The 26254-nt window shown below is 40.0% G+C and overlaps 1 protein-coding gene across 2 annotated transcripts; it reads left to right on the top strand.

Annotated features, from left to right (window-relative positions):
• Positions 1 to 313: 313 nt before the first annotated feature.
• On the top strand, positions 314 to 26254 carry CCDC174 (coiled-coil domain containing 174). 2 transcript variants are annotated; one of them, XM_084635500.1, is made up of 11 exons: positions 314 to 689; positions 4762 to 4866; positions 6172 to 6272; positions 7763 to 7821; positions 9127 to 9307; positions 12436 to 12531; positions 14731 to 14867; positions 15282 to 15376; positions 16367 to 16514; positions 18097 to 18246; positions 23102 to 26254. In XM_084635500.1, exons 1-11 carry the CDS (start codon positions 648 to 650, stop codon positions 23374 to 23376), a joined length of 1389 nt encoding a protein of 462 aa, XP_084491626.1. In that variant the 5' UTR covers positions 314 to 647; the 3' UTR covers positions 23377 to 26254. The 2 variants fall into 2 exon arrangements, with proteins under 2 accessions (XP_084491626.1, XP_084491625.1); XM_084635499.1 differs by having other exon boundaries at positions 322 to 689; positions 18094 to 18246.

Genomic DNA, 26254 nt, shown 5'->3' with positions numbered 1-26254 from the left:
GGCTCAAAACCCAGAGGCACATAAAGAGCCCTCAATGTAAAGAGCACGAATCTCATGATCTCAGTGGGCAGCCCCTGTGCCCTGGTTTCTGGGCGCGGCCCCCGGCGGCCCCAGGCTGGAGTTAGCGCCTGGTTCCCGGCCTGCTGCACCGGCAGCAGCCTACAGCGGGCTGAGGAAAGCGGGGGTTTCTCGGGGGGCCCCGCGGCCCGGTTACCGTAGCGAGGGCGCAGCGCCGGGACTGGGACCCCGGCGACTCTCTCCCGCCCTTCGAGCGCGGGCTGCGGCGCTTGGGTGGCTCTGCCCGGGGGGACGCAGTTCGAGCGCAGCCGCAGGAGCGTGGCGGATCCCTCCACAAGGCGGCGGCGGCGGCGCGGACGGCCGGGCGGGGCTGAGGGCTGCTCCCTACCACCGTGTGGGCCTAGGCCGTGCCAGCGCCCGCCGCACCTGCCACCCGCGCTGACCTCCCCCTCATGGCGCCGGAGAAACAGCCGCCCCTCGCGTTCGCGCTTCACGGCACTGTCGCAATCATACAGGCGGTCTGAGCTCAGCTGCGCTTTACGGCAAGATGGCGGGGCCGGGCTGTGGGCCGTCTATGGGCCGGGGCCGGGCTTCGTAATCCGCTTCCCCTGTCCCGGCGCAGAGGCGCCATGGACCGTAGGAAGAAGCCCCTGGAGGTCACAGTCGCCTCGGTGAGTGCTGCTGGCCAGGGTGGGGGCAGCCGGGCGGGTCTCTCCCTGTGTCTCCTGGGTAGGTCTCTAGCCTCTTCCCTCCCCGATAGCCCCATGCCCTAGACTGGTTCCTGCTGCGCCCCCGCCCCGACTCCGTTCCCCAGACAGATCCCCCCACCCCCGGCTTCCTCCCCCAGCTGGGGACTGGAGCCGGGGGGAGACTGTAGTCGCTCTCCTCCCCCGAGGTGCTGCAGAAACCCGCCCCCTGGGGCGAGCAGGGCAGCTTGGTCTCGCTCAGTGGTTCCCAAACTGGGGTTCGTGAGATGTCACAGGGGGTTCTCGGGGAAAGTTCCCTAATGGCGGGCAGAGCTGTCCCTAGGGACTCCGGGGAGCCCGGGGCCAGCCGCCCGCAGCCCCTGGACTTCCAAGAGCTAAGCAGATCAAAGCAAGCATCACTGTCACCCTGAGGAGATTTAAATGTCAAGACGCCTTATAAGAAATGGAAAGGGAGGTGGATATTTTTTTTGCCGTTTCTAAAATTAAATAGGCAGCTAGTATTTTTAAAATTATTATGAAGAACAAGTTTAAACTTTGTTGTAATGTGCGTTGTTTGCCTGGACCGCTCAAGACCTGAATGCTTGTGTAGGAGGAACTCTGAGCTGGCTTCTTAAATACCTTCCTGCCGTTTCACATGTGATGCTCCTTGATGAAACATAGGAGCCTTGTCTTATAACAGGCTTATTCAAAGTGATACAGGCTACAAAAGTGAGATCTTGGAAGAGTGTTGCTGTTTTCATAATGTAATAAAAATACTGTAATGATAGATACTAGCGTGTAATAAGCATGTAATAAAAACAAATTTTATATTTCCAAGATCACTCCTTTTATAATTTGTACTCAAGTAAAGGAGAAAATCCCTGGGACTAGTCATTTTTAGGAGGGGGGTTCACAAGAGTTGACATTTTAGTGAAAGGGGTTCACGGGTTGTTAAAGTTTGGGAACCACTGGTCTAGCTGCTCATGGCCCTACAAGCCTGTCTCAAGGCCTCGCTCCTCCTAGCGGTGTGAGCGCATCAGAGCCAAGGTTCTGCACAGTGCAGGAAATGCCATCATGTTGTGGCTGTACAGCACCAGCTCATCCCCTTTCGGCCAGGGTATGTGAATGGCTAGTCTCCACCTGGCTGGAGTCAGTAGGTGCAGTGATTCTGCTATGTGAAGACAGAGAGAGAGATTAAAGTGGTGTGGTGCATCATAAGATGACACCATACGGTGTTACCAAGGTGCAAACATTAGTGGGGGACGGGGGGTGTCTAGTAGGACAAATATTAAAAGCTCCTACTTTCTCATGTACTACAGCAACAGTAAATGATTTTAGAACTATTTATAAGATGTTCAAGGTTCATGCGAGAACAACAGAAGCCCCTTCACATCAGTTTTAGTTCCTCCTGGAAAGTTCCCTTGGGTTTTTATTCAGTTGGTTTGTAGTTCATTACAGATCATTTAAATGATTTTGTATCTCTGAGCTATTTTATTGTAGTTGGTAATCACACTTACATGCAACACAAATTAAATTAAGCAAAACTTGTACTTACCCAGTTTTTAAGAGCCCTCTAGGAATTCTTTCCTCCTACCCAGGTAACTCCTCTTTCTGAGAGGATATATATGAGAATTGCAGCACTCATCTCTTCATCCTGATTGGGTCTGGGTAAGAACACAGCTACTTTACACCCCATGTAGAGTTGGTCTGGAGAAACAGCTGTGCCTTGTATATTCCAGCTGATGATCTTTCTTTGCCTCTACCTATTGAGTGTGTTTGTTTGAAACAGGGATGAGGTGCTACTGGACAATGAGAGTTCCCTTAAGAGCTGTAAAATGGTCTGTGTGCCCCGTTACATAGCCACAAAGTTATATAATCCTTGGGTTGGTCTAAATACAGAAGGTTCAACAGCATCTCAGAATAGTCTTTCTCCAACCTTCATGAGAAAATAAAATGCCATGGAGTAAACATGGGGTATTGTCTCTTGCCTCACCCCTAACACCTCAACCCTATTAATAAAAAATAAACCCTAATGTGAAAAAAATACTTTATCTCAAAGTGTCTCTCAATATCTCAAAGTGTCAGGTTTCAGAGTAGCAGTCATGTTAGTCTGTATTCGCAAAAAGAAAAGGAGTACTTGTGGCACAATAAATTGGTTAGTCTCTAAGGTGCCACAAGTACTCCTTTTCTTATCTCAAAGTGTGTCTTTCTGAGGGATGCTGCTGTGCTTTGGCATGGCAGTTGTAGCCGTGACCTTACACTTCCCCCTTCAAACACAGCACACTGAACACTTAACTTGTGCATCTATGTCAGTATTGAATTTGCTAATGTTACAAACCCTAAATATAGCCTGAGTATTTTGTGAAGGAGAAGAATGTGAATGTATTTCCTGATTTTTTTTATTTTTTTTTTGGAGGCAGAAGGAGGTTTTGTGAAGATGCATAGTCTCTGACTGTCATTGGAAATGCCTTCTGTGGGCATTAGGGTACAGTTCATTGATTTCCCATAACTTGTTATATTCCCTTGCTGTTAAGGGTGTGCTTAAATGGAATTAAGATTGGTTAAGTGGGACATTCCTATTAAACATTTGTTTATGGAGCATCCTTCATGGGAGATTAAGTTTCTGTAAAAGTCCCAAACATGAAAGCAGTAGGTAACTTCATTCATACCTAAGAGGTTGTCAGGACTTAAACATAACCTGAAATAAGGTGGCATTTTGCTGTTTGTTTATTTTCTGTGGTATACTTTTGTTTATAGTCTAAGCATCTTTCATTGATTCATCGAAGTCTTAGATAGAACATTAATAATAGAAATAATGGAGTGAAACTATCAGCGTTTTGTGTGTCAGGATAATCTAGCAATTTAATTGAAACACAGCAATGAAAATAAATAGGGTTGTATCCAAAACATACATTTAATGAACTTTTGCATCAGTACTTCTGACAGTTTAGGAAAAGCTTGGTTGGTTAGCATCATTGTGTTTGTGGCAAATTTTAATACCAAGAAAAGGAGGACTTGTGGCACCTTAGAGACTAACAAATTTATTTGAGCATAAGCTTTCGTGAGCTACAGCTCACTTCATCGGATGCATTCATAGAATTTGTTAGTCTCTAAAGTGCCACAAGTCCTCCTTTTCTTTTTGCAGATACAGACTAACACAGCTGCTACTCTGAAACATTTAATACCAAGGACAACCAACAGCCTAGTTACATTTCTTGTAGAAATCAGTTTACTGGAGGACTGGCTGAAGAAGCCATCAGATCATAAATGGTTTTTTGGTTGTTTGGGGGTTTTGTTTTGTTTTAAAAAGGGACTCCCACACTCCTGAAGGCAATTGTTCAAAAGTTGAACCTGCTGAGTGAAGTTTCTTGGGCCCAGATTCTCAAAGGTATTTAGACACCTAACTCTCATTTAAGTCAATGGGTGCTAGGTACCTAAATACCTTTGAGAATGTGGGTCTTGATAATTAACATTTGTGGTGGTGATGATTAATACCAATGGGAGTTACATATTCATATGTATAAAAAAGAAAGTCTAAAAGCAGCAGGGAAGAAGGTACTTTTTATAAAGACTTATGTCTATCAGCTAGTTCCTTTTTATAATAATAATAATAATTAAAAAAAAAAAAGCTTTGCTTGCCAGCAAATCTCCTTAGGGGTTACTTTTTAAATTAAAAACAAACTATTGTTAGTTTATTACAGTCTTTGGCTCAAAGGTGGTTGCTGAAAACTTTGTATGGGATTATGCCCATTTTGTTCCTGCAGATTTTCCATTATGGAGTGAAGGATCAGTAATATAAATGCAAGCTTTTAATTAACTTATCTAACCACCTAATCATAAATTATGTTCTGTCTCATTATTTTGGATTACATATTGCTGCAAATGTCACAAAGTTCTTCCTGTTCAAATCACTGCTCCTATTTTCTACATCAGAAAAGCAATCAGTTTATTTTATTACATGTGTAAGTAAACTCTTGATTTCTCACATAAGATTCTAGAAATTTCCTAATTATTTTGTTAAAATGACTTTTGTCGTTTTTTATGGTGGCTGATGTAGTTGGTAGATTTAAAGGCTGAACTCTTCCGAAAGCAAGAAGAATTCAAGAAGGAAAAACTTCTGAAAGATGCTGGAGTCTCTGTAAAACCCCAAACAACAAACAAGGTAGAAATAAAATATCCATCCTTACTCATTATTTTTCTGTTTTTCTTTGTTTTTCTAGGCATTGCCCAGAATTGAAGAACAAGCCATTAGAAAATGTAAAAAGTTATTAATACAGTGTTTCGTTTACAGTTGTAGGACAAAAGTTGTGATGGCTTTATTTATCAAATTTCTATTGACTCATTTCTAGTTGAGTCTCTCTCACAAAAATCAAAACTAACCGTTCAATTATACTGCAAAGCTGTATTTAAATAATCTCTTAATCTAAATGAGCCCCAACCTCCTTAAATGCCAGCAAGAAAAAAGTGAGCTTTGAATTTTGATAAATCCATGATCAGTTGGACTAGGAAAGCACTTTCCAGAGTCAGTGAACCTTCCTGGAAAATGCCCGGCCATCAGCTCCTATTCATTTATATGGGGGGAAATAATATCAGATGCACTGCAATCTTATACTTCAGTCTCTACTGCACTAAAACCTCTGTTCTTTTTCCTAAAATAACATATTGCATAAACCTGACTTTTCAGTCCCATTCAGACTTTGTTTTAACATTCAGACCAAATGAATTTGTGTGATCTTGTGGCTGTCTTGTAGTAGACTGTAGTATTATTGCTGTGTTTGAAGACCATGCAGCATTTTTGCCTTTACATGCAAAAAATCAGACTTGTTACTATGTTATGTGTAGAACTAGAAATAAACATCTGGAAGAACTATGCAAAAAGATCAGAATTATGTGCCATTTTGAAGAAATTAATAGGTTATAACACTGAAAAATATCAATCCCATAATTGGCTATGTAATTCTGTATGAAAATGTCAGTGACTAGTTTTATAAAAGTTATTTTTGTTGACCTTATCTAATTAAGAACACAAGTTCTCTTAGAATATAAGAGATACTGTACACTATACTTGAATCAGTACTCCTCACACTAAGTCTTTGGCATCATTCTTCCTGATAATCTTCACTTCCAAGAACAAATATGAATTATTCTTAGATTTGCTTTCCTTTTAGTAATATGTCCAGTAAGCAACTATTATCTTTATTTATAGCTGCTCAAGAATAAAACTTGTGTTCCAAATTTTTAAATAAAAAAATCATAAACTCATGTTAACCCCTTTGTTGGTTCTCCTTCCTGTGCTGTCATAAATTTAAGACGCACCTGCTACTTTCCACAACACAGCAGCAGGATTATATGAAGAATGTTTAAGCAGATAAATAACTCTAGAGCCTTTCTTTTTTTTTTCTTTTCTTTTTTTTTTAATGGTCAAATAAGGTTGAAATCCTGTGTTTTAAAAACATATGTTCCACAGAAACCAAGCATTTGGACTAAGCAGAACACAGGGGTTTCAAGTCGAGCTGAGAAAGATGTTGAGCAGAAGATAGAAGAAGATCAAACGTTAGAGAAAGCGAGGTAATTTTTAAGTTACAGCAATACAAATAAATAAGAGGAACAAACGCTTGCTAGAATTTCTTTACACTTGTAACAAATTGCATAAAAGAAATCATACAAATAGCAGAATGCAGGTAAAAGTGGCAGCTATTCAGTTTTTACTGGGCTGCAACTAGTTCATTGCTTGTTAATGTCTCTCCACTTGCTGCACTTTGTGACATCTACACTTCAATGATTGTATCCACAGAAATTTGACAGAGTATAGATTTTCTTTTAAAGCATTTTCTTCCATATCAGTAAAAGCATGGATACAAACACCACAATCAGTATTTTGTGCTCCAAAGAATACTTTTTTATAATTTTTGCAGAAAACTGTCTCTTACCTATTTATATATATATATGTATGTATATGTATATGTTTTTGAGGAAAATTACAGGTCAGTGACCTGAGTCGGTTAGTTGTTTAATTAAAATATGCATTGGAAATGTGACATCTGCTGGTTCTCTGCAATAAATTCCCCATCTCTTATGAATACATAGGTGTAAACTATTCCAGGAGCTAGTTTTAAGGTATTCTCTCTGGTTTCTGTGTCCATTTAGATCAGTGGGGGGCAACCTGCGGCCCACGGGCCACATGTGGCCTGTCAGGGTAATCTGCTGGCGGGCCGCAAGACAGTGTTTACATTGTCCGTCTGCAGGCACAGCCGCCTGCAGCTCCCAGTGGCCGCAGTTCACCGTTCCCGGCCAATGGGAGCTGCGGGAAGCAGCACAGGCTGCAGGGACGTGCTGGCTGCCGCTTCCCACAGCTCTCATTGGCTGGGAACAGCGAACTGTGGTCACTGGGAGCTGCGGGCAGTCAATGTAAACACTGTATCGTGGCCCGCCAGCGGATTACCCTGATGAGCCGCGTGTGGCCCGCAGGTTGCCCACCACTGATTTAGATGGTGTTTTCTGAGACATAGTATCTCATGCCTTTTATGCTGTGCTCCATATCTTGTTGCCTGAAAGTAATTACCATAGAGAGGTTCTGGGCTGATATACAGTTTATCTTGGTATTTCATCTAGATAATTGTAATTACAGAGATGTACAATACTTACATTTATATGTTGCTACCTATTTGATCATTTCATTGAAGGTGAACTATATTACTTTTTATTAAAAATTGTTCACAATACAGACTAATCAGGAATCTGTGTTCTTAGAAATGTCAGTTACAGTTTAAAACAAAATTCCTCCTTTGCTTAGCTCTTAAGATCTGAATTCTGGGTTCTACGATTCCACTTACTACAGTTGATAACTTCACTGATACCTTCAGCAGTATAAGAAAAATGGTGCTTTTCCTGCAGTGTCCCCTAAGCCATTGTTTGGTTAAAAACTCTTGCTGTTCATCTGTAAGGGAAAATATCAAACATTATTGTCATTTATTCCATTGCAGCCTAAATAATGAAAGACTATTCTGTTTGTGGTGTATTTGGAATCATACTGTAAATATAACCTGCTTTTTCTTTAGGCAGAAGCTGGAAGAGAAAGCAAAGCTGTATGAGAAGATGACAAAAGGAGACTTTCCAGGTGAACAAAACCTGCCTAAAACCAGTATATATTCTAAAAACCTTGCTTTTATTTGGTCACTCTAGAAGCTGGCCACCTGAACAGTCTCATAGTTGACAGCTGTTATGCTATAAAATACAGTACTTCTGTTAATAAATGTAGCTTTTACACTAAATACGCGTTTTGGAGGCACAGCATACAAACTAATTGATAACCATTATTTTTGCTGAGAAAGAAAAGCCAGTGCTAAGGAAAGAATATTACTTCTTGAAGGACAGTCCAGCCTAGGAAAGAAATGTGAGAATCATTTGGTTTGATCATCAAGTGAGAGAAATATATTCTGGTTTCTTAGTATAGAACTCTAGAAAACTAAAGTTACTTTGTCATGTTGACATCCTTGGCTTTTATCTGTGCTTCTGCATGCTTCCTTTTCACTATATGAAGAGTTTAACCTGGGAAAGAGAGGAGGTGACTGGCTGGTCCATGTGTGAATGCCAGTAGCTAGTAGGGTCTGACTTCTCACTTCCCAGCTTTGAAAATCTCCAATCCATATACATGCTTCCACTTTCCTCTCAGCACACATCCAGTCCTTTGTGTGATGTGACAGTTAATAGTAGAAAGGCTCAAATTCAGTTTAATCCTTCAGTGCTATCTCTTTCGCTAGTTTCGATGTGCAAGATCCATCGTATAAAATGTACTCTCATCATTCTTCTCCCTTTTGGAAAGAGAACTCAAGTGACTGCTTAGGTGCATTCTACGTGCAAAATGCATCCTCATGTTACACTCAGTCTTAAGTAATTGTCCTCTATGAACACCATCATTGGAAACTGAACTATTGAATGTAGTAGCCTGCTGTACCCATTCATCTCTTTCATATTCACAGTTTGTCAAAGAACTATTTTATTCTCTCTCTAAAATAAAATTAGCAATTTTAAATCTGTTTTTCCAAATGGTAGAAAGAAGGTTATCCTAACACTCACGTTACTGCCAGTTTCCTTTTCATGTTAGGACTTGAATTAGTATTGTAGCTGTTAATTAGCATAAAGATTTTTTATTTTTTTTTAAAGAAGGTGTCAGCACAGTTGCTGTGAACTCTTTTCTGGGGTATATGTAATTAATTGCTTTAAACAAATGAAGTTTACATACAGAAATGCGAATCATCCCATATAGCTGAATTTTCTTGACAGTAGATGAGATTAAAGTATTGTCTAATAGTATAGTCAAGGGCATTGTTGGCAGCTATGATTCTGGCTATTCCATATTGATTTCTTGCTCAGTTGTGTTCTTTTGATGCCTGTTATCTAAGAATTGATTTTTCTGCCCTAGATGAAGAAACTGAGGATTTGTACCTTGTGGATTTCGCTCAGAAGATCATAGACAAACGGAGAGAAATAAAAGATCTGTGCGAGAGTGAAGCTGCTAGAAAGACATCAGAACAGGAGGAAGATGAAGAGAAGACACTACCTGAAATAGAAATACCACCCCCAAAAGACCCCAGTGAAGAATGGTTGGTAATACTGTATGGACAGAACAAGTCTGACAAATCTGTTTTTATTTTTTGATAATCTCGTGTGCATTTAGTCTAGTTTAAAAAACATCTTGAATAAGGAATCATTCTGACTGATACCAGTCCATCACTTGTGATTATAACTTTTTCCCTTTAAGAAGCACTTTTTTCACATTTGTCTTCTTACCCTGCAGGAAAGACTCCAGGTAGAATAGGTTATTTGTGTATAGTTTAAGATTAATTTGTTTTTTAAAATCTGTGTGAAATTTTTAGTTTAGTTTTATCTAAATGCAATTATAGTCTCTCTTCTTCTGTCAAAACTAAGAGCATTGTAATCGTGTGAAGATACCTCCTCAAATCCAACTCTTTCCTTTGGAATGGATAACCACATAGGCATTATTGATCTTTATGAACTAGTTCAGGGAAAGGCTTCCATTATATAGACCAGATTATGTAGATTGATCTACTTTTTAAAAGAGGGTTACATTTTCAAAGCGAGGAATGGGGAGTTTAGACGCCATTCCTATTCACAATCAAGATTTTGCGATCTGGTACCTATGCAGTTGTTTGAAAGTCAAATAGTAAAAATTTAGCTTCTTGGGGTTTTTTTGGTTTTTTTTTTTTACATTTAAGATCACTGAGACAAAATGTTAAATTAGGTAATCTACCAGTTATTTTTCTTTTAATGCTATTCTATAAAAGAGGTGAATGCAATAGGTATTAGAATACGTTATTTATATGCCTTATGGAACACATTATTTTCCCTTACTTTCTCATCTCTCAGCAACATTAACTTGCTTAGTGCAGCTGGACTTGGGAATTCTAGGAGTTTCAGTGTGTGGGGGAGGCTGGGCTGTATGAGAGCTAAATCATTCTTACCTAGTGCTTAAGGTAACAAATTTAAACTGAGCCTTTTTAGATTGAAAGGGGAAAACCTTCAATCTTCCAGAAAGAGACCCAGAAGTTCAAAGTTTCTCAAACTGCTAGCAAATTTGCAAGTAACATTTCCTTCCACAACAATGTATTTTAAACGGATGGCCCACAATAGATGCTGTTTTAAGTACCCAGGGTTTTGAGATGTATTGATCAAGAAAATGTGCTATGAATAAGAATGATATTAAAAGGGCTCATACATTTTCCTGCTGAAGTTATGGGAGTTCTGATCCTCTTATCGATGCAGACTGTACATCTGGTGTGTCCTGCATGGAAGCATTCTTTAACTAGACTAATTTTTATTGAAATAACTCTGCCCCCTTTGAAGTAATTATTTCCTCTGATCTCATGACTTTCAAAGCAGCAGTAGTTTTGGGTTTCTGGCATTACTGAATGTACAGATTTTCTCTATATGGAGGAAGACAGTGCATTACCAGCATTTCTTTAAGCTCCAGAGTTTTAAACTATCCATAAAAACCCTTCTGTAGTTAAGTTCCAGGCGGCCAATAATCTTTCAGCAAAGACGCGGTAAATAATTATGAAACCTAGCTAGCTAGGTTTTTTTTTTTTTTCCTGTCTGTTCATAAAGAAAACAGCGTAGGCAGATGGAGGTTTTACTCCTGGTAATCAGGTTTGAACAACAATAACTAGTCTGAAAAATAGCATTCCAGTTTTTCAATTTATTAGTTTTAAGGTAGGAGATAGTCATTTTGTTTCTTACAGCGTACAAGGGGAGTGTGTCCATGGCGAAGAATCAGAAAGAAATATGTGCTACTGGTATACTACTAGGTCTAAGGTGAAACTGTCAAGTTATTCTGTGCCCTTATCAAGTTTAAATATCAGAAATGTAAGCCAATCTGTTCACCTTCCATATACTTTTTCAATACTTGTCTTCACCCCACCTCAGTAAAATGAAAAAGACAATTCTAATTATTTACTGATAAGCCCCCAGGAACATTATTGTCTCAGCACTATGGGGCTCCAATCTGATTGGAAGCCTTTGGGCACTACCATAGGATTAATATATACTACTAATTATTCTCCAGCTATGTATAGGTCACAGATAGAAATATTTTTTTCAATTTTCGTATTGTTTACTTGGTAAAAATAAATGGCACTAATACTAAGCTCTAAGGGTATGTCTGCACTGCAGTTAGACCCACCAGGTGGTCCGTGGCAGCTGACTTGGGCTCGGGCTAAGAGGTTGTTTAATTGCAGTGCAGAAGTTTGGGGTCGAACTGGAGCCCGCACTCTGGAACCCTCTCCCCTTGCAGGGTCCTAGAGGGCAGGCTCCAGCCCGAGCCTGAATGTCTGCACCACAGTTAAACAGCCCCTTAGCCCAAGCCCTGCAAACCTGTGTCAGTTGGCACGGGCCAGCCATGGGTATCTAATTGCAATGTAGACATACCCTCAGTGCCCTTAATGTTTATTTTAAAAGCATAACTTAATGACAGAATAAATCTTTAAAAGTTTAGTATTTGGGGACTATTTTATACTCTGGGTCAGCAATACTTTGTTGGCTGTATGTCTTGAGTTTCCTAAAATGGTATCACTAGAACTACTTGATGCTAAAGAACTCTTTGTAGCATTGGTGAACAGTAAGTACCTCTGTTTCTCATTCTCCTCACAGTTTTAAGTGGAGCATTCACTATGATAAATAGCTTTACACAAAGTACACTATGTAAAGGGACCTTCAAAGGAACAACATTCTGCTTGATTTACTAGGCTTTTGTTAAACCACTTGAATGATCACTGAAGCTCTTAGTAAATGAGCCACAGACTGATAATTGCATTATACTATAGCAATTTAATATTTGTGTGAGAAGTCAGTGCTGCATCATTATGTTCACCACAGGAAGCAGATATTATGCTTTCAATTTTATTTTGACTTGGGAGCTACGTGACATCATAACTTGTAAACAGTTTTCAAACTGTCTTATCATGAAGGAAGACAGCTGTCTCAAAATGAGATTGAATAAAATATATCAATGTGATGTATCTGTTACAAACCCTGTTAAAAATGTGTCCTTTAAATTGTTACACTAGGCTTGTTAACTGTTAGGATTGTGGTAACTTTAGCACCCTGAATGTGAATATTCTCTATGGAAAGTATTCAGTTACTTGTATCCTTTGGACAAGAGTTCTGTAAATCTGAGAATATAAATTGTGAGAAATTCTTGTTACTTTGATTACAGGGTTGATTATGTGGATTCCTTGGGCCGATCTAGACGCTGTATGAAGAAGGATTTGCCAAATCTGCTTAAAATGGATAAAGAACTTCAGGGGAAAAGGTATGGCTTCTCTAAGGAAAGTATTTTCTCCCACAGGATTTCATAGACGTGTTTTATGGCAGGAAGAGAGTTTGTACACACACTTGGCAGAGTTGTATAATGAGATTAACTTCATTGAAGCCATCAAAGTCTTTTGACATTGGTGTAACTGCAGAATTTGGTCCAATGTATCCAAAAAAAGAAGAGGAGAATAGTCAGTGCATGATGGATTGATTTAAATCACCAATTCTAATAATGATTTAAATCAACAAGCAGGAAACCTTGATTTAAATCACCAATTTGAATCATGGTTTTGCATTTGTACTTTTAAATTATGTTAAAAGGCAGCAGGAAGGCAACACACATACACACCACTCATCACTGTTGGTAACGATTAAAACATGATGCTTTGCAAATCAGCCTTTACACTGAATTTGGTGCTGCTGTTTGGTAACTAGGAAGATACACTGTCTATACACAAAAACAACAACGAGTCCAGTGGCACCTTAAAGACTAACAGATCTGTTTTTATTCATAGATTGGGAGAGAAAAACAAGCTTTCCTGTTTTTTCAACTCCATTTGGTTTTTTTATTTTTAAATTAGCTTGTCATTGAACTGAACTAGTTGAAAAAACTGAAATAAAGAAACTATTCTCTCTGCCCCTGTAGAAGAGAGTGCTGATGTCAAAAACTAGTTTAGCACTTCAGCAAACTCTGGGTCCAGTTCCATAGTCTGACTTTCTTTAAAATTTAGCAGCAAACATGTACTGCTTAATATTATTTTTTGTATTTAATCTAAATGATTTTAATAGTTTGGACCTTAACATTGGATAAATTAGATTTTAAAAAAATCAAATTTTAAATGTTTATTTTTAAAAAATAAACCTGTATTTAATTTAAATTAAAAAAATCTTTTCTGTTTTTAAAATCATCAACTTCTATCCATCCTTATTCAGTGTGTTTAGAGTGTCACAATCTTTTGTGTGGTTTTATCAAAACTTCCTTTGTGAACACATGCATTTGTCCTAAGCTATTTTATTTCACTGGCAACTGAATTAATCCTCTGAAAAGTGTGTGGCATATTCACATTTTAAATGGTACCTGAGTTGAGGCCATGTATGCCAAACTTAAAACACAGAATTTTTATAAACTATTAAAGCTCAGATTCTGATGGAAAATGCTAATGAAATCCAAAAACTTCATTGTAGAGCATTGGCTCATATTAGCTCCACAAACAAAGGTCTATTAAATTAATTTAGCAGCCTATCGGGAACTTGACTTATTTTTTTAAAAGTTATGGTCCTTCTATAGAAGTTGTATTTTAATGTGCCTTAAACCTAAAGAATCCCAGCAGATCTATATTTTTTTGTCCTGGATGATCTGATTTTAAGGTTTTTAATAAAGTCCAATACATGACATTCTGAGTGAATTTGTTAGAACTCCAGTTGTATAGTTAATTATAGCAATTCTGATAAAACTAATGGCAGAAATGAAAATTATATTGGAACGAAATGTACCATAATTGAGCACTTATATTATTGAGTTGTAAGCGTTCCTTCTTGAAAATTTTACAGCCTGTTCTTTATAGTTCGAAACAGAATGAAGAATATAAAATTGCTTAGGAAGTACATTCTCTGTGTTCACCTGGATAAGTGGTCTGCAATCATATTTTGATCTAACTTAGCTAGATAAATGGGGAGAGAACCGTTTCTGCCTCCCAAGGAAAAACATAAAAGTATTTTCCCCCTCAGCTGCTGATGTTGCTCATTTAAATGTTTCATTTTTTACATTAAACAAATAAATGCTGTTCACGTTTTTGTATCCACTTCACATTGGTGAAAGTATTGCTGTTATTCTGCTTTTGGTGACTATTCTGTTGAGCACTGGTCATCTCCCACTTATTCTATTTTCAGTTATTAGTGACTTCACAATGCCTATGAAAATGGTATCAACTTCTTCTTAAGGATCTTTAATTAGAATTAGTTTACTGTGCTTTGCCAGATGTGGTATCGTATCCTTTCCTCCCTCTTCTATTCTGCAATGTACTATAAATTCTCATACTGTGCTCACGGCTGTAGTATCTTGGCGCCTTCCATTAGCTTTCCGCAAACCAAGTCCACGCTCCTGATGAGTAATTAAAAATGGCTTAGCCGTTGTCATACTTCCATTGTTCAATACCAAAGAACCTTTACACTTTGTTTGGGTTTTGTTTTTCACTAGACAAGGCATTGAGGTGAAGACTCTATCGTCTGAAGATATGAGACGAGAACTTCAGCGGCAGCAATGGGAAAGAGAGGAAGAAGAGGCCCTAAAGAAACCTGTGGGACCCATACATTATGAGGACATTAGAGAAAACGGTTTATATTCGTTCCTTTGTATGGCTTATCTTCACTGTAGGATGGTTTGTAGAGAAAGAAGGTGTAATTTACCTCTAAGTATAAAAATTACTCCAGTATAAATATATTTTCACCTTGTTAAACTGTGTTAGAAATAGCCACTTAATTTACAAAGGGATAGCATGCATTCATCTCCTGACTGAAAAAATAAATCAGGAAAAAACCTCCTAGTCTCCTAAGAAAAGTTGCTGGGAAGCGTCATCACGTGAGTCAATTAAAACTAGACTGGCCATAACCCTCTAATGCTATTGGCAGGCAGGGCAATGGGCCGGATGACCTAATGAGTCTTTCTCCAATAACTTACACCCTGGTGATTTCAAGGTTGCTGCAGCTGTAAATCTGATGAAACCAACTGTTGAAAATTGTTCCTTTCAGAGGCCAGACAACTAGGCGTTGGCTACTTTGCCTTTGCTCGTGATAGAGCACAGAGAAATAAGCAAATGGAGACTTTGGAAATGCTGAGAGAGCAGGTATGAAGCTAAAAGTAGATCCTTAGCCTGTGCTGGGACCAGCCTTGGCTCCCCATCTTTATATATTATTTTGGAACCTTTGCACTGTATACCGGGTAGTAAATGTGTTGGAAAATAGTAGCAAAACCAAAACTACTTGTGTAAGGTGTTGAACTGCAGAGCATGGACACCTGTAATTGTCCACTCACGATCTTGATGCCGAAAGGCAAAATATTTAGAAATAAATTTTCAATGGAAGTAACCCGAGGTCTGCATGCAAGAAAGTGTTGCCATGTACATATATTTACTGTAGTTGTGTCAACAGATGGATATCTAGACTTCAGAATAGCCACTTGCATGCACAGTTGCAATAATTGCACATGTGCAGCCTTGATAAATACACAGCCATGGCTCCTACCCACTGGAATTTGGCCCTTAAAGTTGAAGAACTACTTTTCATTATTACATTTTGTATTAATTTCTGAGTATAATATAATATTAAGAATGCTTTTATCCCATCAGTATAGGGGAAGGGTTGCAGGAACAGGTACAAAGTTACATACATAAAACAAGTGTTGAAATCCTAAAATAAACCCCTTCCCCCATTTTGGCTTTTCATTCATGGATTTCTTTTGAGTTGAGGTTAGGTGTAGCTTCAGTGAAAAACCTGTTTCTTCTACTCTCTTGAAGTTTTCATCTTATATGTGAAATAAGTATCTTTACATCTCTTCCTCATGCCTCTCTATAGCAAGCTACTTAGAACAGAGACATGTTTTGTTTGGCATACTTAGCCAAATGTTACTGTACCGTGCTCACAGCTTAAACCAATGGCAGTAAGTATTATGCCTGGTAGTGTGTGCAAGTTTGGATTCAAGGAATGGGGTCATTTTCCTCCCCATTGAGACAATGCAGCTGATATTCAGTTCATTTCTGGGGATAATTGAAGGAGATGCACAGTTCATTATAACCAAATGCAGGATTAACTAATGAACATTTTTGGTTACTGTTAAGACCACAGACCAAAGGACTAAACGTGAACATTTAAAGGAAAAACGAAAGGCAGTTCTGAAAACAAGGCTTTCTAAACTTAAAGCAAGAAAGATAAAGCGACTAAGAGACGATGGACTAGAGGAAGAGGCAAACAAACTGGAAAATGAAGGTATGGTCTGTAACAAGTATCTTTGTTTTAAAACAATCATTCTCCCTCAGTATCGTGGAAAAAATATTTTGCTCAGATGAAATATCTGTGTTTGAATACCAACATTATATATTTTGAATATATTGAATTATATGGCTTTGAAAAAATTAACAGTTTAAATTAATTGCACATAGGTATAAAATCATATATACTAAAAATAGTGCTTCCCGTGGAGAGGCAAATGTTGTGTTGTGTGCATTGTACTGCCTTTTAGGTTCACACATGCCAGGAAGAATTATGCAGGTCATTCTAAGCTAGAATTGCATGTATTTAAATGGTGATTTTAAAGATAGCCAATTAATTGAGGTATGAAGAAATACAAGCAATTTGTGCAGAGCTATCTTGTCAGGAATGTCAGATACTGTATATTCATAAAATTAAAATGATTGTAGGTGGTAATTAAGGGCCAGAATCTGTATTCAGATGACTGTGCACAACATACATTTTCTATTAAGCCTATAGCTTAATTTATGTATGCAGAAAAAACCCTTCTGCCATGTGATTTTTGTGAGAGTTGTTTTAAGTAAAAGGTTCAGTATGTACAAATGGACACATTCCAAAGCTTACTTGTAACTTGGTGGTACAAAAAAGAGTTATAGTACCCTCTAGTAACAGCAGTCTGTGGGTGAGCATGATGAGATTATGTCTTCACTGCAGACTTAAATTGAGTTATCTACACTTAAATTAGCTCCACTTGAGTGAGAGTGGCCACACTGTGGAATCACAGTCAAGCTACACAGAGTGGTTGTGTTAGTGGCTAAGTTGTACCAACTCAGGCTTTAGCCTAGACCCTCTGATGGGTCAGCCACCACACTCAAATTAAGAGTTTTTGGGTGGATGAAATTCAAATTAGGGGCAACACTCAAGTTACAAGCTCTGAAAAAGGTGAATGTCAGAAATCATATAAAGGGAATGTGGCCTCATTTCACAACTTGCAGACATAAATTTTTGAGTTCTAATCTCAGCTCTACACTGGCTCCATCTATGGTATTGAGTCACGCTATCTGCTTCCTCATCTGTCAAATAGAATTAGTACTTTCCACCACCCAGTAATGAGAGAGTGCTTAAATGTAAAGTACTTTGGAAATGCAGAACAGTAGTATATCAGTGTTAAGTATTATTCTTACAGAGAAGAATAAGAACACAACTTTTTTCTAAGATCACTGAAGCGGAGATACATGCAAGTGATATTTTCACTCTTCCCTAATTTCCCATCGTCAGTAGACCACTCAGCCTATTCCTAGGTATGTTATTAGGTAATACGTTTCCAGCAGTCTCTTCTTTTACACTCAAAAGCTAATGAAGGGTTGTGGATTCATTTCTAGATTATCTGGCTTATCCACTATGGCTTCTGAACTAATACACAGTAAATTAAAAACAAACAAACAACACCTCCCCAGTCAGATGTATTTCATTCTGATTAGATAACTGCTGTAGACGTTATCAGTGTGAATGTGGAGTAGCTCTTGTCATGTATCCTATGATATTTGAAAAATAAACTTTTATCCTGTTAACAAATTTCTTTTCCCTTTTTCAAAAGAAGAGGAAGCAGTTATTGGACCACTACCAGCTGAACCAGAAGCCCCTGTGGCTCCAAGAGTTGCAGAAAGTAGAAAAGTGGAGGTCATCATTCAGGAGAGAAAAGATACAAAGGCTGGTGTGCCCTATGTTCGAGAGTGGGATAAAGGGAAAGGTAAGAAAACTGAACTATAAACGTAGCATGGTATAGTCAAAAACACTGTTTATTAATGGGCTCAGCACTACTGTCATTTTTATACATGATGAAGCTGAAAAGTAAAGAAATATACTTTCCCTTTCCCTGTCAAATTTACATTGTCATTACTTTATGGTGAGCCTAGAAAGAGATTGACAGCCTAGACCATGACATGAGCAGCTGCTGTTAACATATCCTAGTTTTACCATTGACACAGGTTATTGGGTTCCCTACAAAGATACTGATGGAGGAAGGTTGAAGTGTGAATTATTTTAGTTTGTAACCTATCCTGATACACAAAATAATTGCTGTAACTTTATACGATGTGGTATAGATGGGCAGGATGTGTCACACAGAAGAGCCTAAACTCTAAATGCATGAGTAGGTAGAGTATTGCACTAAATTACATAAACAGACACCATGGAGGCAGATGGAGTAGTGCAAGGTCACTTTCCCTAAAATGCTTCATGGTCAAAGTGAATTTTGAGGGAAGGATTTGAGGGAAAAGCAGAAAGGCTCTTGGCACACAGCAAGTGGAGGCTGTTCTATGATTCTTGTGAAAAAAGGTGCATGTAAGAAGATAAGAAAAGGGGAAAAAGAGGAAACAGTGAGAGAGATGTAGGCAGCGTTGGGCAGATCCTTAAAGGTGTGGACAAGCAGTTTGAACTTAATGCAAGAGAAGTGTAAGTGTTTGTGTGATAGAAAGTAGTAAATTTGGAACTGAAGTGAGGGCCCTCCCTCCTAATGAGGTATAGTTAAATATGTGGCTACAGCAATTTGTATCAAATTGTCAAGAGTTAAGTGATGTAGTTAAGACCACCATATTAATTTATACTGAATAAAAATGATATTTGACTTTTGGCCTTCTGATTATGAGGTGACATCAACCCCACTACAGCACATGAGGGTAACTTAGTTTAACTGGCCAAACTTTTTCAGAGAAGTGAACAGAAGTGCTGTATGAAGGAAGGAAGTAACTTTATATCTCAATCATTAATGTACAAGTGCCCTCCGCTCTTCCCATGCCTTTATTCATGCTGTGGTTACACATGGAAGCATCTTCCTTTTCCTGAATGCCAAGTGACTTTGCTGTCCTTCAAATCCTTTCTCAAAACTCACTCCTTTCATCTCACTCCCTGCCATTAATCTAATCTCAGGTACTCTGGCCTGAGAGCACCGAAGGAACATTGTGACACAACGCCTGACCTCTAGGCGCTAGAAAACCACTGGAACAACACTGGGATTTACAAAGCCTGAGTTAGGCACTTAGGCACCTTAGACCAGGGGTGGGCAAACTTTTTGGCCTGAGGGCCAAATCAGGTTTCCAAAATTGTATGGAGGGCCGGTTAGGGGACGCTGTGCCTCCCCAAACAGCAAGGTGTAGGCCAGCCCCCGACCCCTATCCAACTCCCCATGCTTCTCGCCTCCTGATGACCACCCCCACAGGACTCCTGCCCCATCCACCACCCCCTGTCCCCTGGCCGCCCCTGGACCCCCCTTCCCTGACTGCCCCCGGCCTCCCCATTCAATCCCTCCTATCCTTCCTGACTGTCCTCCCAGGACCCTGCCCCCACCCCCGGCCCCTGACCACCACCCCAAACTCCCCTGCCCTATATCCAACGCCCCCTGCCCTCGCTGCCTGGAGCACTGGTGGCTGGCGGTGCGGCTGCACTAGGACAGGCTGGGCTCTGCAGCTGCGCTGCCCCAGGAGCTCACAGCCCACCCCCCTACCCCTGAGCTGAGGCTGCGTGGGAAGGGGAACAGCAGGGGAGGGGCCGGGGGCGAGCCTCCTGGGCCAGGAGCTCAGGGGCTGGGCAGGAGGGTCCTGAGGGCTGGATGTGGCCCGCGGGCCATAGTTTGCCCACCTCTGCCTTAGACTGTGATTCACAAAAGGCAACACACTAGATGGAGAGCTGTCTAACCTAGCCCGGGGGGAATGCTGACGAGGGCTGTATACGTTTGCACATGTGCGTGCTCGCTCGCTCTCTCTCTCCCGCCCAGTGACTGATCCGCTGTAGATAAATACTTAAATAGTCATTGAGCCACAGAGCAAGAGAGAGAGACTCTGTAGCCTAGTGGTTAAGACACCCACCCGGGAGGTAAGAGACTCCAGGTCTGCTCCCCCTGCTCTAATCATTCCATTATTTATCCACAGTGAAACAGCTTCAATAGGGGAGCCAGTGGGCCCCACATCAGAATATCCCACAGTGCAGTGATTAGAGTGCTCTCCTGAGAGGTGGGAGACCCTTGTTCAACTCCTTTCTCCCTCTCTGCCTAAGGGAGGAAATTGAACTTGGGACTCCCACATCCCAAGCAAGTGCTCTAACCACTGGGATAAAATTTATAAGGTGGGCTGCACCACCCTCATGTCTACCAGATGAGGCCCTGCACACAACTTAAGTGGGCAAATGCCTATCTTCCCTTGGTTTTTGAATCACTCTGGGGCATAGGTGGGAGATACCTAGAGGGAGGCAGTGTGCACATGGCCAGAGACAGAAACATAGGTACCTAGGGACAGTTGTCCTGAAAATTTAGACAGTGAGTTTAGGTGCCTACAGTGGTGTCACAGTTCTCAGGCTGTTGACAGGCCCCTCCTACTGGGCTGGCACTGAAAAATCCTTAGGGCTCTCCCATCTGCCTAGGTAGGGGTCCCTATGATACGAATTGTGTTACAGTCCTTTTATGTTGAAGTGACTCTTGGCTCCCATTCCCCAAGTCCGTTGTTTATGGTCTCAGATTCCCTAACCCCAGAAGGGGGTAACGCCACCAACTGCCTGTTAGGCTCACCTTGCTGATTCTACTGTATGTGGCCAGTACCCCAGGGTTGTTGTCTCCTTGTAGGCAAAAGGTGAGGGGCTCCCTGAGCTGTTCCCGGAAGGCTTCCAGAAGTCATCTTCGGGAACTGTAGAGCAGCCATCTGCTCTCTCCCAGACCTGCCCAGAACCTGTTGGGAACTTCCTGGTTTTAAGCCCTTTATTCCATCCTTGACATGATTTATAGGGCCGGAGGAGTGGGGCCAGCCTTGCCCATAGCAGCTCTTTAACCCCTTCCTTACCGGTTCAGTGTTTATACCTCCTGTCACAGAAGTTTAGGCAGCAGTTTTGTGCATCACACAGGAGCCAAAACTAGGTCTTAGGTACCTAAATTAGGGAATTAGGTACTTAACTCCTTTAGAGCATTCAGGCCTCTCACTTCACATTCTGGCACCTGGTTGTTAAATAAAATAAAAACAGATGACGTATATAATCATGTACCGTCTACAGTATTCCCCTCCTACTGATTATCTGTGCATCTCCCACCTTCCTGCCCTTAGCCAACATGATCTTTTGTCATTATTCTTTGCTCTGTCTTTGTGGTTAGATTGTAAGGACCTCTGGCACTCTGACAAAAACTTTGTCACCCTCTATAACTTGGGAAAAAAATGTTAGTCAAGCCCCCTGCGCTCATACTTGTGGGGGTCATCTTTTTTTTTTTTTTAGTCTGTGTTCGTACAGCACCTACTACAATGGGGACATGAGCTATGATCGGGACTCCTAGATGCAAGAAGTAATGGGCTTAAATTGCAGTAAGAGAGATTTAGGTTAGACATTAGGAAAAATTTCCTAAGTGTAAGGATATTTAAGCACTGGAACAAATTACCTCGGGCGCTTGTGGAATCTCTGTCCATGGAGGTTTTTAGGAGCAGGTTCGACAAACACCTGTCAGGGATGGTCTAGGTCAAGGGTTCTCAACCTTTTTCTTTTGAAACTCCCTCAGCAGGCTGTAAAAACCCCACTGCCCACCTGTGCTACAACAACTGGTTTATCTGCATATAAAAGCCAGGGCCGGCGTTAGGGGTAGCAAACAGGGCAGTTGCTCGGGGCCTCATGCCACAGGGGGCCCTGCAAAGCTAAGTTGCTCAGGCTTTGGCTTCAGCCCCAGGCGGTGAGGCTTTGGCTTTCTGCCCTGGGTCCCAGCAAGTTTAATGCCAGCCCTGCGTGGCGGACCCCTTGAAACCTGCTCTTGGCCCCCTTGTTGAGAACCACTGCTCTACATATAGTGCATAGACCTAAATTACAAATAAAATTAGAAAAAATAGTTACAAATCAGTGATTTGTAAATCAATTTGTACAGTGTAAGATGTGCAGTTTCTTGCTCTGTTTCGAAACTTCTGTTTGCTACAGTTAATATTTGTATTGGAGTAGTGTAAAAAAGCCGTCTTCAGAACTAGAGCCCCTTTTTGCTATATGTTGTACAAACCCACAGCACCTGCCCCCAGGAGCTTATAATCAGTTGACAGGTTCCTGTACCACTGTACATGGGGTCAAAAGCTGTTGAGTTCATCTTCAAAATAAAACGTATTTATTGTGAACTTGAGCTGTTGTCACATCATTTTGTAGCTACTTTTAAAAATTTGTCATGGGAAATGATTGACTGTAACAGAAGTTAAAATGCCTACCACCGGAGGGTATAGCACATTCTGACATTGTTGACTACCCGAGCATAATTGTCATTTTTTAATATTTTTGGGTTCTTACTGCTTTGATCTCATTTAGAAGGTGGGCTTCCCCTTATAACTAGCAACTTTCTTCTTAAAATAACCAACATTCTTTAAGATAAAGGGTAAAAGTTGTCTTTAAAATTTTAAGTGATTTGGTTCCTGAGGTTTGAAGCAAGTGGAGTGTCAACTTAATACTGAGGAAATTAAGTGAAAGGCTCTGTTGCAGATTATTTCAAGCAATTCAGTTTTCCATTTCTGTTAAACGTTGAAGGAGAAATTCCTTCACAGGAAGGGAACATAAATGATCTTTGTTAAGTAAAATTTGTTTGTTACCATGTTTTTCCTATCTAATAGAGTTTACTTTTGGACAATGGTCAAAGAAACGTGCAGATGAACGAGATCCAGAATTTGCACCACCTTCCAATTACTTCGTTTGTCAAAAGAAAGCCAATAACTACCAAAGCCAGAGTTGGAACAAGCTTGGATCCTCTCCTGAGAAACTGGGACAGGAGTCAACACAGAACAAGCAGTTTCCATCGATGCAGAATTACTGCAACAGCTCAGAGGAACAACAACCAGTTTACCAAAGTCTAGATGACATGTTGTCTTACTACAAACAAATGACTTGAGCTTATCAAAAGCATAAGCAAGAATCTTAACTTAAATAAGTGAAATAGAATTATGTTCTTAGCATTCACCTATTGTTTTCCCCAGCTTTGGGGGAAATAAGGTTCCTGTAAGTAGATTTCTTATTAATTAAAGAAATCTGTTATGTGAAGTAAGGCTGTCTGAACTGTATCACACAACAGCCACGCATTTGCTCCATCAGTCCTGTATTGTATTAAAAGGATAAGTTTTGATGGTGGTATTTGATTGTGGAATTTGACACTTATTCTTTACTCTCTAACCCTATTCTTTGTTATTGTCCTGCATTTTGCCCCTATTTTGAAATTTACAAATAGAGATGTTATTTTAACTAGATAAAGCTTGTTTTAGTCCTTTTTTCCGTGACACTTCCTCTCCCCCCTGCCCAAAAAGAAAGGGATGTTGTTATAAGAGCTAACTTCTAAGAAGTGTCAAATTGAGAATACTCTGACAAACTGAAAATCAAGTCCATTGATAATATGGTCAAATACTTCTAAAGAAACAACATGCAGCCAGTTACCCCTATTTGCTAATTAAACCGTCGAGTGTTAAATACAAAACCCATTTACCAACATACTGACATTACTTTTATATGCTATTGCAATAGTTGTAGTGTAACCAAATTGATGTGCACACTACTACTACACTTCAGTTAGCTAAATAGACAGTGGGCGGTGGTTGATATTTAGAAAAAATAAATTCTGATTTCAGGGGGCAGTTTGGATCATTGGAGTTTGTATTTTGAAAGCTTATACAAGGACACCAAGATAAAAGAGTAAATTTTGAAATGAAATTTCCCAAATTGATAGTATTTATAAGGTTAAGTGACAGTGGCAAAGTGATAAGCACGGCAGCAGACATTGCAGTGGGCATGGAGACAGTCAATGTTTTATTCTTGTAATAGTGCTTTTCATCCTAGAGTCTCAGAGTGCTTTGCAAAGGTTGGTAAATAAGAGTATCCCCATTTTACCAATAGAGTCAGGAGTGCCAAAGTAACTTTGGTTTCATATTTCTGTTAAATAGATTTAGTGCTTGTAAAAGGTGCTGCAGATTGAAAAGTTTAATCCACCCAGTGTGTACAGTTCAGCTAACAGTGCAAACTTCTATGCCTTCCTCTCTGATGTTTCAACCCTGACCGGGACCCATTTTTAAGGGTTGAGAGGGGACGTCCATCCCCCTATCCCTTTCATCCTCTGAGTTTCTCCCAGTGTGAAAGAATTTGAAGCAGCAAACTAGAAGTGAACTGTTTTGATAATAATTGTTTGGGCCATCCAGTCACCTCTCTCCTTCCTGCAAAACAAAAACACATAACCATGGATTTCTTTCTAAAGAACTCAAAACAATTAGCCAGTTTACACTGAAGTAAAATGAGAGGAAAACGTTCTAAATCTGGCCACTTTTACTGACAGTCAAATTTTTTAACTTTTTTTATAGTGATAAGGTGGCACAACAAAAATGGATGTTTTTCAGCTCTGATCTCTCTGGTTTATGTGTCAAAGTTAATGCCCACCAGATGGCAGCCTAGTATTTACTTGCTAGTAACAACTCACTGCAGTTGTTTTCATCCATGTGGACAATTTATGTACCATTCCCTTCCCAGTAGCATTTGAGGAATTACCTGTATGCATCTCCAGTATATTGACAGACTATTATAGAACCCATAACAATTATCCCAAATGCTACACTGAACAATGTATAGTTCAGGATCTCTGGGCTAGTACGCAGCCCTCTCTACATTTAGGCAGCTGCATTCAAGAACGACACCTGCAGATGGAACCCAGAGCTGAACGTGGAACGGGCAGGGCAGTCTCAATGGAGTGCCATTAGTTGTGGAATTTGCAGACATTATGCTGAGGTTAAATCTTGCAAACTTTAGGAACTAATGCATTTTTGAACCCATGTAGCAAATAGCTCAGCTATACGATGTCCCCAGCACTGTGCCCCTGGAATAAATAACCTAGATTCCTCTTATAAATAAACAGCTTCAGTGTATGAGGGATGGGAGAATGGTTTGTTAGCCTAGAAATGTTGACATATCATTTAAAGAATGTAATGGTAGCTAGAATGTATGGCAGTGGAATCTGTTGAAAAACACAATTGGCTTTTGATCAGAGATTCAAGTGTCAAAGTCCTTTACAAATATTAACTAAACACCTTCAGGAGGTAGGGAAGTAAATATTATCATCTCCATTTTATGAGAAGGGAAATTGAGACCGGTTATGTGACATGTTCAAGGCCACAAAGAACCACCAGCAGAGGAGGATAAGGATTTGGGAGTTCCTGATTCCCAGTCCTATGTTCTGGCCACTAAGCCATGCTAACACTGTACTCCTATATAATTCTGAGGCTCTCTTTTCCCCTAATTTACTGATTGTCAATTTACCAATCAAAATATGGGGAGGACTCTTCTCCCCTCGCAGTATCAACTGAAGCCTAAGCCCATTGTGCACATTCTTAAATTCCTCTTAAATTTTGGGCCAGAGTAGTTTTGAAACATAGGTGAGCAATGCTGTGTAAAAAGCAAGTGGTTTATACTATAGGGTTCTGACCTATTGTGACATGTAAATGTTCAAGTTTTAGAATGTAGAACTTGGAGCAAGTACCCTGTTCTGTTCTCTTTGGCAACTAATATAGCTTATAATAGCAACATTCGTGTTCGGATTACCTTTTAGGGGGTTGGGTTTCTTTAATCAAGAGTAGGCTGCATTTAAAGCTGTGGGTTTGATGCATCTTAAATGATCGAGGTAAGAAATTCAAGATACTTTACTGCAAAAAGTTCTAATCTACTGTTGGTTCCCATTTTGAAGCTGTGTTTTGTCATTACTTACTGAAAAATAAAATCTCTGGTGTTCATTAACTAGA

Source organism: Lepidochelys olivacea (genome assembly GCF_965140295.1).
Source record: "Lepidochelys olivacea isolate rLepOli2 genome assembly, chromosome: 7".
Classification (NCBI taxonomy): Eukaryota; Metazoa; Chordata; order Testudines; family Cheloniidae; genus Lepidochelys; species Lepidochelys olivacea.
The sequence above is the reverse complement of the archived record's forward strand: the minus strand, read 5'-3'. Positions and strand labels throughout refer to the sequence as shown.